Below are 13,037 nucleotides of genomic sequence, written 5' to 3'. Positions count from 1 at the left end.
CTCATCTTGCTCATATTATCTGATAACAACCCTTAAGCACAGACATATCTAAAAACAGACACGCGTCCTTCCCTCTGTTTTCCGCCATCCTTGCAAAAGACTGTGAAGGTGTTGCACTGACTTCACCTGGAGCTCAAAAACCAGCCCCCTTTTCCTCTGTGCTCTCTCAGTGCTCCCTCCCCTCCCTCGGAGTTCACCCTGCCCTGCAGTTCAAAGTGGTTTTGCCTGTCTAGCCTTGGCGTTTAATGTTTAAGTATTGGGAGCGGCTGGAGAGTGCAAATAAAATGCCTTTACAGACTCCGGGGCACGCTGAGGGCTGTGATTCCAGATACTGTATTGTGAAATTCACATTGTGGCTGACAGATTAGCTCCAGGGCACCTGTATCTCTTGGGCTGAATTGTTACTTTCTGCTTCCACATAAAGCTTTATGCGTGCAACTTAGATAAACCATTGAGGGGAAGACCATTCAGACTTTTTTTGCTGGCACAAAAGAGGACACATGTTTGTGGGATTGATAGCTACCTGCCTGTGTTGTAAACTGCCTGTCAAATGTTCAAAACGGGATAAAGCTCTGAATGTGGGCCCCACCTGGGAGCGAGAAAAATCACAATGAGTTGCGGTGAAGAAGGCTTTCCGATTGACTGAAAGAAAGGAAACCCTATTTGCAGCGAAAGGAAAACAGCACAGCAGCCTGACAGCGCTTAAATGTTTTGTGCGTGATTATTCCGTAGTCCTAATCCGTCTAACAATGTTACAAAACATTCAGACAGGAGGAGGCTTTAAGCAGTAATTGGGGGGACTTACTCTGGTTAAACTCCATCAAACACTCCTGGTTGCATCGAGCTCGTGCTTGATCGGGACTGTGGTTCGCAAAATCAAACATGGGCGTGGATTTGGTCTTAGCAACAGCATATCTATTAATTCCTTTGAATGTCAAGATGAAGAGGTAGGATTTTAAGAGGAAGGGAGTGTAATGGAGGTGAGTATTTCTCAGAGCAGGTAGCGGCACAGGTGAAGTCTGGAAGGTTATTTTAAGGAAGAGAGATATAAAGATAGCAAAAAGGGATTTCTGTCAATGGGAAAAACCTCTTAGGCTCTTTTATGTATATGACTTGTGCAGTGACCTCAATCCCTCAAGAACTATGTCACAAACTGGACTTTCTTTTAGTTCTTTTGCAGAGTCGTTATAAATGAAACTTTTTTTTCACACTGTCTTAAAAAAGAAGTGTTCCTGTATAAAATTGTATCACATTCCTAAAGGCATGAGGTTTTTTGTTTTGTTTGGGTTTATTTTTCACCATCATACCTGTATTTCACATTGTTATGTAAAAAAGGTCTTTGTCGTCAATGAGTTCCTAAGTCTCAAGAGAAACTCTTGTCTAAATAATGGATAAAATAAGTAAATAAATTGTGTAGAGCCACTTATGTGCATCCTAAGTGTGTCACAAGACGTTTAAGGTGAGACTAAGAAACTATTTGAATCAAACTGAATGAAAATATCTTCTACTGATGTATTTGTTCTTAATTATCCATCAAGGAGGGTGAGCTGTATACATTTGCAGCTCCTCCAGAGTCACCATGGGCCTTTTCTGATTCTTATCTGCCTCTTTCATTTCCGAATGATGGTGTGATGTTCTCAGTTCACAGCTTACCTAACTCCAAATTTTACTTTGTGACCTGCCTGCTCATGGGATTTTATTTGTGGTAACAGTGTAGCAGGAGTTAAATATAAACACCCATCCACTTATTAAGACTTTGATTAGCAAGCAAAAATTAAAGCATTTAACATTTCCCTTCCACATTATGATTCTGCACTACTTTATATTAGTCATTTAAGCGGTCTAGCATATAGCCATTGATTTCAAAGTTATTTAGTCTCATTTTGTCAGTTTCTTATTTTTAAATTTATATAAATGTAAAAATATATATCTCAAATAACTCTCATTGACCAGACTGGTTGCTATCTAATATGTCTGCAGAGATTTCCTTTGTTTACAGTATTTGCTTCCAACTCCATTTATGTTTCAAACCCTTTGCTGGTTGTTCTTTATGATCCATTATTCGTTGTAATTATTTACATTCAGCATTACATTGCTTTGTCAATGGATTGTTTCTAAATAACCCTTTTTGGTTTTTAGTATCCACCTTTTCATGGGTTTTATTTTGCCTTACATTTTCTTTTACTGAGTCCTACCAGAGGTCTCCTCTGCAGGTTTTAGACATGCATGTGGCTTGATGGGTCCTGCCTTGCACCTGAAATGGCGTTCGGATCAAGGGAAAAACAATGCCTCCAGTGCTGCTCAGGCCATCTTCAGAGCTGTGAGTCCTATGTTTGATCAGTCTGTTCACAGAACCATCTGGTTAGGAAAACAGTATTGAGAATATCAATAAAAAAAAAAACCATGCTGAACCTACCCCTGGAAGACTTTAGGTGTCAGATGCTGATTTTTTGGGGAAAGGAGACGATGATAACAATTTTACTGAGCAGCAGGTATTCTTACCTCCTCTGATTCCCACAAGCCTGGCACAGGCTTGAACAACACCAGACTGGAGGTCAGCCAGAGCTTGTTTTAATGAGACTGAAGCCACACCAAAGGCTGCTGTACTTGTCGTCACTTCAGAGCAAACGTGCCACGTAGTCCATGTGATGAGAGCCAAAGTTGGCCCAAAACAGTCCTCTGCCTGTAATTACTCTTTGTTATCAGACTAATCTTTTTTTTTTTTATCCCTGAAACGGTTTTAGACATCTATACCTGTGTGTCTTAAATGCAGTCAGGGTTTGGTTTGATAGTGCTTAACAATGTACAATAAGACTCAAGTGGTTTTGTGTTGAGAAAAAACTGCTTTTCAACATCGCTGACTGATATCTAGTCTAGTTGAGCACATGAGGAAACAGCACAGGTGCAAAATGAAGGACATGGTTATGTCTACTTACCATGGCTGCACTCCCCTAACCTTCATCTTTACAGTAACTTTCAAAGCATTTACACCCCTTTGACTTTCCCATGTGTCATATTACATTCATGAAAAGTGATGACTTTGATTGGGATCTGATATGATAGATTAGTACAAGGTATGGAAAATACATGTCCTATAGTGTCTCATTTGCTTTAATCCATTTAATCAGTCCTCAATAAAATAGTCTCTAGACAGAAATCCACAGCTGTGTAATTTTATATAGCATCAACCAAGCCATCCCATGAAGGTCTCAGAGGTTTGCTAAAGAACTTAAAGTGAAACAAAAAAAAAAATAACATTCCTATGGAGATCAAAGTATATGGGTCAAAGAAAAAGTTGTTGAGAATTTTAGATCAAGGTTAGGTTATAAAAACGGTATTATGAGCTTTAAATATCTCACTGATTTAAATCCCTCGCTAGAAAATGGGAAGTTAAGAGCACATTTTAAGAAAACAACTTTCTGAAAATGGATTGGTCAATACAACAAAAAAATTGGTTGAGTTTCACCAATCTGGTTGGTAATTATGTGTCCAACCATTCTTTTTGTTAAAACAACTAATCTAATTTTGTAGTTTTTTTAACCAACCTATATTAGTAAAAGGACAAACCAATACAAATTGCTCACTTTGACCAAAATGTTGGTTTAGTGGTTTAGCAGCTTTAACATCCAAGGCCAGGACTCAACCCAACAAACCAGGGCTCAACCATAGGGCAAACTCCTAGGTCCAAAGCTGCTATAAAGGATAACATGTCCCCGTATTTAATACTACTTAATACTAATGTAAAAACCAAGGTTAAAACCAAGATTTGCATGCTGTACATGAACACATCCCTGTGATTGTTCTCTACCTCCATAACTATTACACACAGCACTTGACCACAGCCAAACAGTCAGATTAAATGATAAGTAACCATTTTATTGGTTGTTTTGCTAACCAATTAATTTGGTTGATCAAAAGCCATTGGGTTGGTCAGTTTCTGACCAGAATATAGGTTAATCTAACCAGCTTAACCAACTAGATTGGTTGTTTTTCCACCCAATCTAATCTTAGAGTGTACCAAGATATAGTGTTCAACTAAACTGACAGGCAAGGCAAGTAGAACATTATTCTGAGAAGCAGCAAATAAGTCAACAGTAACTCTGGAGGAATTGCAGATATTCATGCATTAGGTGGAAGAATCTATTAGCAGGACAACTGTTAATCATTCACTCCACAAATCCAACTTGTATGTAAAACAGAAACAAAAGAAAAAATGACATTAATTATGCTTACCACAAGCCATGTAGGGAAAACAGCAGCCATGCAAGTCACATAAAACCAATAAATCAAACTTTCTGGTTTCTCACTTAACAGTTAAAAACAAACACTGTATTCCCTGCAATCCCCACGCTAAAGCACGGTGATGGCAGCATCAGCATGAACATATCATCCATGCCTTTTTGCTGGATGTCAACCATAACATGAAGCTAGAACTGAACTGCTAGAATGACTGAGTTAAAGTATAGAATTAAATCAAAAAACCTATGGCAAGCTAATTATGTTTTATTTGTCTCTTGTGAACCTGACAGTGGCATGCCTCTGACCCACAGCCCTAAATGTGTACATTTTCTCAGATTCTTATTCCTAAACGGATTTGAACAATAAATGATTTTCCATCCACTTCACTATTGTGCTGCAGTGGCGGTTCTAGACCAAATGTACCAGGGGGCCAGGAGGGGGCCAGCATTGTTTTCATGGGGCGCAGAAAAGCATGCAATAAAAACAGGGCAAGGGATTCAAATATATTAAGAGAGCTGCATGAAGAAAATTTTTTTATTCAATTAGGTTTAATTAAATTTCTATGTCTTATTAGGTCAATATATATATTAATAATTTAGGAATTTTACATATTTTTGACTTAATTTAAGTAAAAATGACGTTTTCTGTCAAATCTGAATTAGAACTCAAGAAAAACTGATAAATTCAGCAGCAAAAATGACTTTTGTTTTTCGTATTTGTTTTGAAAAAAAACATTTAGCAGATGAAAACTGGGATTCTATTTCAATACCACTGAAGCTATCACCTTGTTGTTTTTAAATAATTAGTAAAACAGAATTTGTAAAAATAAATAAGTAAATACATTAAAAAAAGAAAAGAAAAGAAATAGATCCAAAGGACCTACCTATCAGTAACCATATCTATTCCAGAGCATATCCAGTATTATGTATTCGGTTTAGGGGCAATAATAGGTGCCAGGACATGAGCTAAATGGGCACTGGCCCCTGTTGGCCCCTGTCTAGAACCGCCCATGTTGTGCTCTATTATACAATGTTTGAATAAAGTGTGAAGGTAGCTTGTTTCATTCTAGGGTTAAAATTCAAGCCTTTACTGGTAGCCTAGGTCATGTTGCTATAGTGCGTAAAATGGCCAGAAAAAGTGCGCACTATGAGCGCAAATATCGAACTATTTCAGAATTCTATTAACTAGTCGATATTTGACGTGTATCAGAACAATAAAGTTAAATGAAATAAGATTACTGGGAATTTTCGAGACTTCTTATCTAAGAATACCTTCCAACGGTTTCTCTGCGCATCTTTGCGCATAATTTTTTGTTTACATTTTATTCTTATGGAATGCTGAATCCTGTCGTTTCACACCCAAAGCGACCTCACCGATTCACCGTACATGTTAAACGGCTTAATTATTGCAAGAGACGGATGCCAAGTCATCTAACGCAGGTATGCGCACTGCGCGTCCACGAAGCTCTCCATGCGGAGAGTTGCTCCGGCGCGCACACATGGAGAACTTCCACAGATTTCAGATCTGAGTCCAGCACTTTGCAAGTTTCTCCCTCTGCTGTGAAAAAGCTGGAAAGCGGGAAGCCTGGAGACGCTTTGGTTCATAATTGATGTTTTCCCATGGAGGAGGAGCCAGCTTCCTCCATGAAGGGGAGACTAACCGTAAGGTGGGAGAAATCCTTTTTTTTTCCAGATTTTTTTTTTTCTTTTTTCAGTGGGATAACATCAGGAGGGTTTGTCTAGGCGAGCCAATTAGGTCCCACCCCTGCTATAGATCGCTGCTATAATACAAAGCAGTAAAAGCGCTCAGCTCACACAAGCGACTGCAGTTTTAACCAGAGATCCCGTGGCTTTTAATTCTCTCACTACTTTTCTTTTTTTTTTTTATCCTCTTTCAATGTGCCCCGTTACTACCGTCAGACTGAGGCGCTCATTTCCGCACCTGCCGCGGTAAGACACTAAGAGAAGCGGGTGGAAAGAGGAAAAAAGAAGAAGAGAGGAGACAAGGACATCGGAGGCTTTGACAAAACAGCAGCAGCGGTTCCTCGTTTTTTCTTTCTTTTTTTTTTTTTTTTTTTTTTTTTTTTAGATCTTTTTCGTTTATGTTTAACATGCATCAGCGCTGGACCACAATCGCATCTGTGGCTCTCATCTGCTTGTCCTTGGTGTCCTACGCGGTGGGATGCGGACCGGGCAGGGGCTACGGCAGGAGGAGACACCCCAAGAAGCTGACACCTCTGGCGTACAAGCAGTTCATCCCCAACGTGGCGGAGAAGACCCTGGGGGCGAGCGGTAGATACGAGGGCAAGATCACACGGAACTCCGAGCGCTTTAAAGAGCTCACCCCCAATTATAACACAGACATCATCTTCAAGGATGAGGAGAACACAGGAGCAGACAGGATGATGACTCAGGTAAGCGCACAGAATGATTATATATATATTTTTTCATTTTCCTCCTCCACCATCAACGCGCACTGCAACAGCCTCGCTGTCAGACTGATTGCGCACGTTAGCTGAAGTCTGAACTCTTCACACTGAGCCTTTTAACTTCACTGTAAATGCAGATGCGCTCCGATGCACCAGCCTGGGACTTTCTCGTATAGAAATCCAGCTGGAGGAGTGATGTGCAGGCGGACAGTCAGGACACTCGGCCTTCATTATTGTGACAGTGGATTTGAAATATTAATGCGCACCCCACCACCCCACCTCTATCTCCTCATATCTATATTTGTATCCGAATGAGGCTCGATTTGAGAGCCCTGCAAAGCCCCATTCTTTGACTCCTTCGCTGCTTCTGGATGATGATGCGCTTCAGACATTTCTTGCACCTGGGTCGTGTGGTTTGTCTTTTGCGTAAGGCGCACAGGGGTGCAGCGAAAGATGTTGCATTTCTTAAAGGGTGGGGATCCATTGGACGTGCACCGGTTGAGCGTTTTTTTTTTAAATAACGGTAGATCTTATTGTGAGATTCGATTCCTATTTCCAGGTCTGCAAGATACCGCATCTCTCCATCCTCACTTTTATAATGCAGTGCCTGGTCAGTGATGAAAAAACAGGCTGCTTCGGGTTGATATCGGCTCAGGGAGAAGTGCGACGTCGGTGGTGATGGTGGCGACGATGGCGCACTGGAGTCCATGCATGGTGCCTTGCACCATGCACGAGCTCCGATGAAATATTCACTGCGTGCGTTCGTGTGCGCGGTCTCTGTCTTCTCCACACACACACACACACCTCTAGCTGTAAGTTTCCTAAAGATGGGGATTAGGAAATTACAGGCCTGGGAGGATGTGTTTTTTCCAGAACCGCATCAGGAGGATGAACTTCAGGGTTCTTTGCATCCTTTTTCAATAGCAATTGAAATTGTGCAGAAAGTTTGTCATTGTTTCTCTCACCACATCAGAAATCTAAGATGGAAATAGTTAAAATTATTGTATGTTTCTGCAGAATGATGCATTTTTTTTGTTGCAGTGCTTGAATATTTTTTCTGGAAAGTTCCATTGGTACACCTCACACATTAATCAGATAAGCTGTTTGGTACTTTTTAAAAGTTAAAGTAGCAATCCTGGTTGCCTTCTTTCCCCCATTTGCAGTACTTAAACCCATGCAACGTGCTAGTGGCTGCTGATAGTATAAGCCATGTGCATGGCAATTAGCCAGCGTTGTTTGCGCTGTCCAGTAGTTTTGCGCGCATTGATCCACATAACTTTACGCACGAGAGCGCACGTTATTTATTCTTAGTTATCATATTATTTAGAAAATAGATATCCTGCGTTAATCACACAGACAGTAGTTCGGATAGTTGTACTTTAGAATAAATAAATCAGTTCATTATAGTCCAGCCAGGACTACTGAATTACAAGCGCACAGTCGTCCAACTCATCCCCAGGAAAGTTAATAGCAGTTGCGTTTAGTCAGACACTTTAGGAGATAAACAAATAAAGTGATGCTGAAACTGTCACTGCGGCTTTACTGTTCAGTCTTAAAATAATACAAAAAGAATAATAACTTAGATCAACTATTTAAGGTATTTCTTTCTACTGGGCTCCTATTTGGTTTTCTGGTTCTTGGATTAAGTCGCCTTCAAAGTGGATATTGATGTAGTGTGAAACTCTCTGCTTGTGAGTTGGGAAAATAAATGCGCCCCCGGGCTTGTTTGCACTGACAGGTAGCTGATAAGTGTTTCCTCTAACCAAATCATTTGTGAAAAAAAGATTAAGAGGCGGGCTGCTGAACAACTCGCCCCTCTGGGGCGCAGGTTTGTAAGGCTCCCTGCTGGGCTTTGCTTGATGCATGGTGGTTGAGCAGAATTTGGCTTGATTTGCGGCACACGACCTGATGAATTAATAAACAGGGTTCAAGCTTTTACGGCTCTTGACTCGAACAATCCACACTTTTTGTGAGTTTTTCCCCCCCTCTAAACGTTTTTTTTTTTAGCACATTCTACAAGTGTGGTTCACTTATAAAATAGATTAAAGCTCAATTATGTGTGAAACCTCAAAAAACTTGAGTTTTCCATGAGGCTCTTCTGATATTTCACATGTCTGTCAGCAAATAACACCTCCACTTAAGGAGGCATGACACGTTTTCCAGGACTATGCAAGAGGGGAATAATGAAAGTTTCCCTCCGCCCTGTGTCTGAAAGGATTCTTTGTGATGTTTTATTTGACATACTGAGAATAGTTGTCCTGGTGAGGGCCAAATATCTTTACTGAGTGCACAGACACACATACACACACATTTTTAGGGAAGATGATCTGTATATCACCTCCAAAATCAACTGTTCATTTTAATTAAACAAATTGTGCATTTATGATGTTGTTCAGATGGCCCATTTTTGTAAAGAAAAAAAAGGGTGACTTTTTGTGCACCTTCCAGAGACCAAAGACCCATATGATATAGGGCCAGTGAAGCGAATGCAGTGCTTTATCCATATTTCATGAGCAGCTTTCTTACCCGAGCTGTGCCCTCTGACGCCACTGCTCACACTGAGAAATGCAAGCTCAGGATCTGAGCTGCAGTGTTTTAGCACAGCTGAGAGGATTTATGGATTCAGGTGGAGATGGAGAGGCTTCCCTGAGTCAAAATGCTCATCTTTCATTGCTATTGTTAACAAAAGTATCAGTCTTTGAAATTAGAGTGAAGGATTTGCATTTCATCGTATTTTAAATATCTGCAATAGGTCCAGATCATTTACCTAATTCCTGCTTTCCTTCAGAGATGCAAGGACAAACTGAACTCTCTGGCCATCTCTGTCATGAACCAATGGCCTGGGGTGAAGCTGCGGGTCACAGAGGGCTGGGACGAGGACGGACACCACTTCGATGAGTCCCTGCACTATGAGGGCAGGGCGGTGGACATCACCACCTCGGATAGAGACAAGAGCAAGTACGGCACCCTGTCCAGACTCGCTGTGGAAGCTGGATTCGACTGGGTCTACTATGAGTCGAAGGCCCACATCCACTGTTCTGTGAAAGCAGGTGAGCAGGGGAAAATCAACCAGTTTTTCAAACAGGTGGAGGCTTGTGATGATCATGATATAGCACAAAAAGAACAGCTTTTATCGAGCCCCTTTAGAGTGGTTTGTAAAAATGTAAATTATCAACAATCAATGTAATTTAGTGAAACTTGACTTTCCTCCAAATATAAAGCATCTTAGATTGTCTGCGCACTAGCGGTGGTGGTCAATTCACAGTTTGGCAATATTTAACATGAGAGCTGTGAGGTGTACACTGGCTGTAAGTAGAAATAAGCTAATGGATCCTCAAAAACAGCTGGGGCTCAGGAGGCTTTTATATACTTACCAGACTGCCTTGCAGAGGATAGTGAGGGGAGCTGCCAACATATTGTACTACTGATTAACTCTGGGTCTGTCAGAGAGTTGATCAGGTGCTGATCTAAAAGGTTTTCCAGAAGTGTGGAGGCTACTGTAAACCATAGGGTGGCTCATCTATCCTTACAAATGTAACAATGAAGTCCCCTGAAGTCAGAATTAATGTTTGGGAAAGTTAGAGGTTATCAACTTGCATAAGGCTGCTATATAAAGTAGTGAAATGTATAAACCATTCAGACATTCAGAATGGAGTATATAACTGTACAAGCTTTATATTTTGACTTCACAACAGATAAATAGAGAAATATGTTGCTATTGTCAGGTGAAGTCAACAGTAGTTAGCAAAACGACTTCCACAAAAGCTGGTTTTCTGTCCTGCGACTAAAATGTGCTCAACTTGGGTGTGACATCATTCCCAGGTCAAAGGTCTAACTTCTGACACAAATCAAATGCACAATTGAACTACATACCATATAAATATGATGGTGCAGTGGGGGTGGGGGGGACATGTATCAGAAAAGAGAAAAGGGGCTGCTTAAGCTGTATTGGTTATGGTATCGAAAAGGACATAAGATAAGAATATATGAAGCTGCAACTCATATATAGACATCATCTCTTCTCTTATCACTGTTTTTTTATGGGTCACGTAGCTCAGAGTGCAATTATGTCACTGGGTAACAAAGCAAAACAAAGGAATTGTGTCTGGTACAATTAAACTTGTTTTCCCATTGAGCTGTCCAGTCAGGGAAATATTACAGTTTTCAAGTAATCATGACTTTATTTGATCACCTTTAAAAATGTCGACTACCAATCTGCACTTTATTATTGTTCTACTCATATTTTTTCCAGGAAAAAAGTTTACGATCTAGGACATCTTTATTCATTTTCTAAAAAAATTTTTTTTCTAAATTTTAAGTTTTTGATTTTGACACCAGGACCACTTTATAAATAAGGCTACATAAGATTGCAGCATATGGATTTAAATCTCCTGCAATGACAACATTTGGAAATCTTGTGCTTGATTTATTGTACCTGTTGTTAAAAACAAAGGGTGAAAACAAAAGCAGCCTTTTATGCAAGAACCAACATAGTTTTTTTTTTACAGTTAGCCATCAGTTGAACCTCAGTGGGAAAAGAAAATCCTCCTATTTTCTATAGAGACCCTGCAGAGAATAGAGGAGGAAGCTGAAAAAAACCCCATGGAGTCAGAAAAAGGAAACCCAGTAGCCAATCCGGTACAACAGGGAGATTTAAAATAAATAAATAATTTATAGAGGTTTGCCTTTTTATATATTAGTACAATTGTGTCTAGTCAGTGGCCAGAAAAACCATAGGATGACTACTGCCCCGCTTCACCTTGGCCTATGTTGTTTCCTAGTAGGAAAAACCACTGCAGTCTCATCAAGGCTGCAGGCTTTAGTAAAGAGATGTAGAATCACAAGAAAAATAAGCAAAAAAATTGTAAATCATTAAATTATATCACAGATGCATCATAGAAAAACATTTTTTCTTCAGATCTCACTTTGGTTTATCAAAAGTTCTGCTTTTAATCTATCTTGGGGTAACATAGGCTTCGATTGCGTGATGCTCAGGTTGCCTCTCTACTAGCAGATTAACCGTTGCTCCTCTCTCTGGCCAAACGTTATTGATAAATCCCTTATTTCTCATTCCACTCACACTTTCTGAGATCACAGTATGCTCCTGGACGGCAAGTCATCAGGGGTCATGCGACTTTACAGAAGGGATTTGGCTGAACAATGTTGGCAAAATCTGGTTTGCAGTTGTCACCTCATTTCATGCTCGGGGACCTTAAAAGAAGATTAAAAGCCCCCAAATTCTAAGTAGGAAAACCACTCTTTTTTTTTTTTTCTTTCTGCATGATCCTTAAAACTGGTATGTGAAGAGCTCCACCAAGGCCAAAATTATTGTCATCAAGACTAACAACAAAGCAAGGAGAGGTGGTAGACAGGGTGGTGGTGAAGGGGGGGGCATGATGTTACACAACAGAAAGCATTTAAGAGTCCGGGGGCACTCATTTAAATTCAAATCTACAACTCAAGAGGCTTGGAAAAGTGGCTCCACTGGGTAAATAGTAGTTGTGAGTCGCCTATTTGTGTGAATTGTCACATGGAGGTTTCTGCACCTGAGTAAATATGGGGAGAGAAGCTGGGAAAAGCGTGAGTGTTCTTTACAGAGAGCAGCTTCATCCACGAAGCTGATTTAGAATAACAATGCTTTTTCTTTCTGGGGCTTTTTTTTTTTTTTAATTAAGGGTAGATGAGGCCTGGCTTTTAGGGTTTTACAATCCAATCCACATCGGACACCAAGGAGCATGCAAGGCATCAACATGCAAAATGCATACAGAGACACCAAGATGTGTGAAGGCTGAACAAAATTCAGGAGGAATTATCCCTAGAGGAGCTTTTGAAGGACATTTATTGTTTGACTATGTTTTCAAATTCATGAAAAAATGTAGTTTCATGCCAAGATACATTTGGCATAAGGGGGCCCAAAATATGTAAAAGAGCAAAAAAAAAACTTACTTATTTCATAGAGTTTATACCAAAACTTTAAGCTTCAGGTTATAGACAAAACCAACTCACAATGAGTATTTACGTGCATGCAGGACATCTAACATTTGTATGAAAACTTGATAAATCTCAGAAAAGAATGTGCTTAAGAGTTTTAACGATCGCTTTAAGAAAAGATTCATTTTCTGTTTTTGTTTTTTCCACAAACCAATTATGAGTGTGCAAAAGGGCCCAACAAGGTGTGTGAAAGCTCAATGACTTCAAGGGAAACGCCCTGGTTGGGAGATTTTTAATGATGGCTATAATAGGACTTCAAGCTTTCACTTTTTAAAGAATCATTCACGTTTCATATCAATCTAATAACCTAAACATCTGGCTTAAAGCAAGTAAAGATGCATTTGGGCCCATCAGGATATGCAAAAGGCTAAAAATATAA

The 13,037-nt window shown here is 40.0% G+C and overlaps 1 protein-coding gene across 1 annotated transcript in view; it reads left to right on the top strand.

The window, feature by feature from the left end:
• Positions 1 to 5,843: 5,843 nt before the first annotated feature.
• shh (sonic hedgehog) overlaps positions 5,844 to 13,037 on the top strand; it is a 9,068-nt gene continuing 1,874 nt past the window's right edge. Inside the window, exons 1-2 of the mRNA XM_015377482.1 lie at positions 5,844 to 6,652; positions 9,456 to 9,717. Of these exons, the coding sequence (XP_015232968.1) occupies positions 6,341 to 6,652; positions 9,456 to 9,717 (574 nt within the window). The 5' untranslated portion in view covers positions 5,844 to 6,340. The remainder of the gene's footprint in view (positions 6,653 to 9,455; positions 9,718 to 13,037) is intronic.

The sequence above is a fragment of the Cyprinodon variegatus genome, unplaced genomic scaffold (assembly GCF_000732505.1).
Source record: "Cyprinodon variegatus isolate N-32 unplaced genomic scaffold, C_variegatus-1.0 Scaffold154, whole genome shotgun sequence".
Lineage (NCBI taxonomy): Eukaryota > Metazoa > Chordata > Actinopteri > Cyprinodontiformes > Cyprinodontidae > Cyprinodon > Cyprinodon variegatus.
This window is presented reverse-complemented; position numbering and strand designations above follow the sequence as displayed.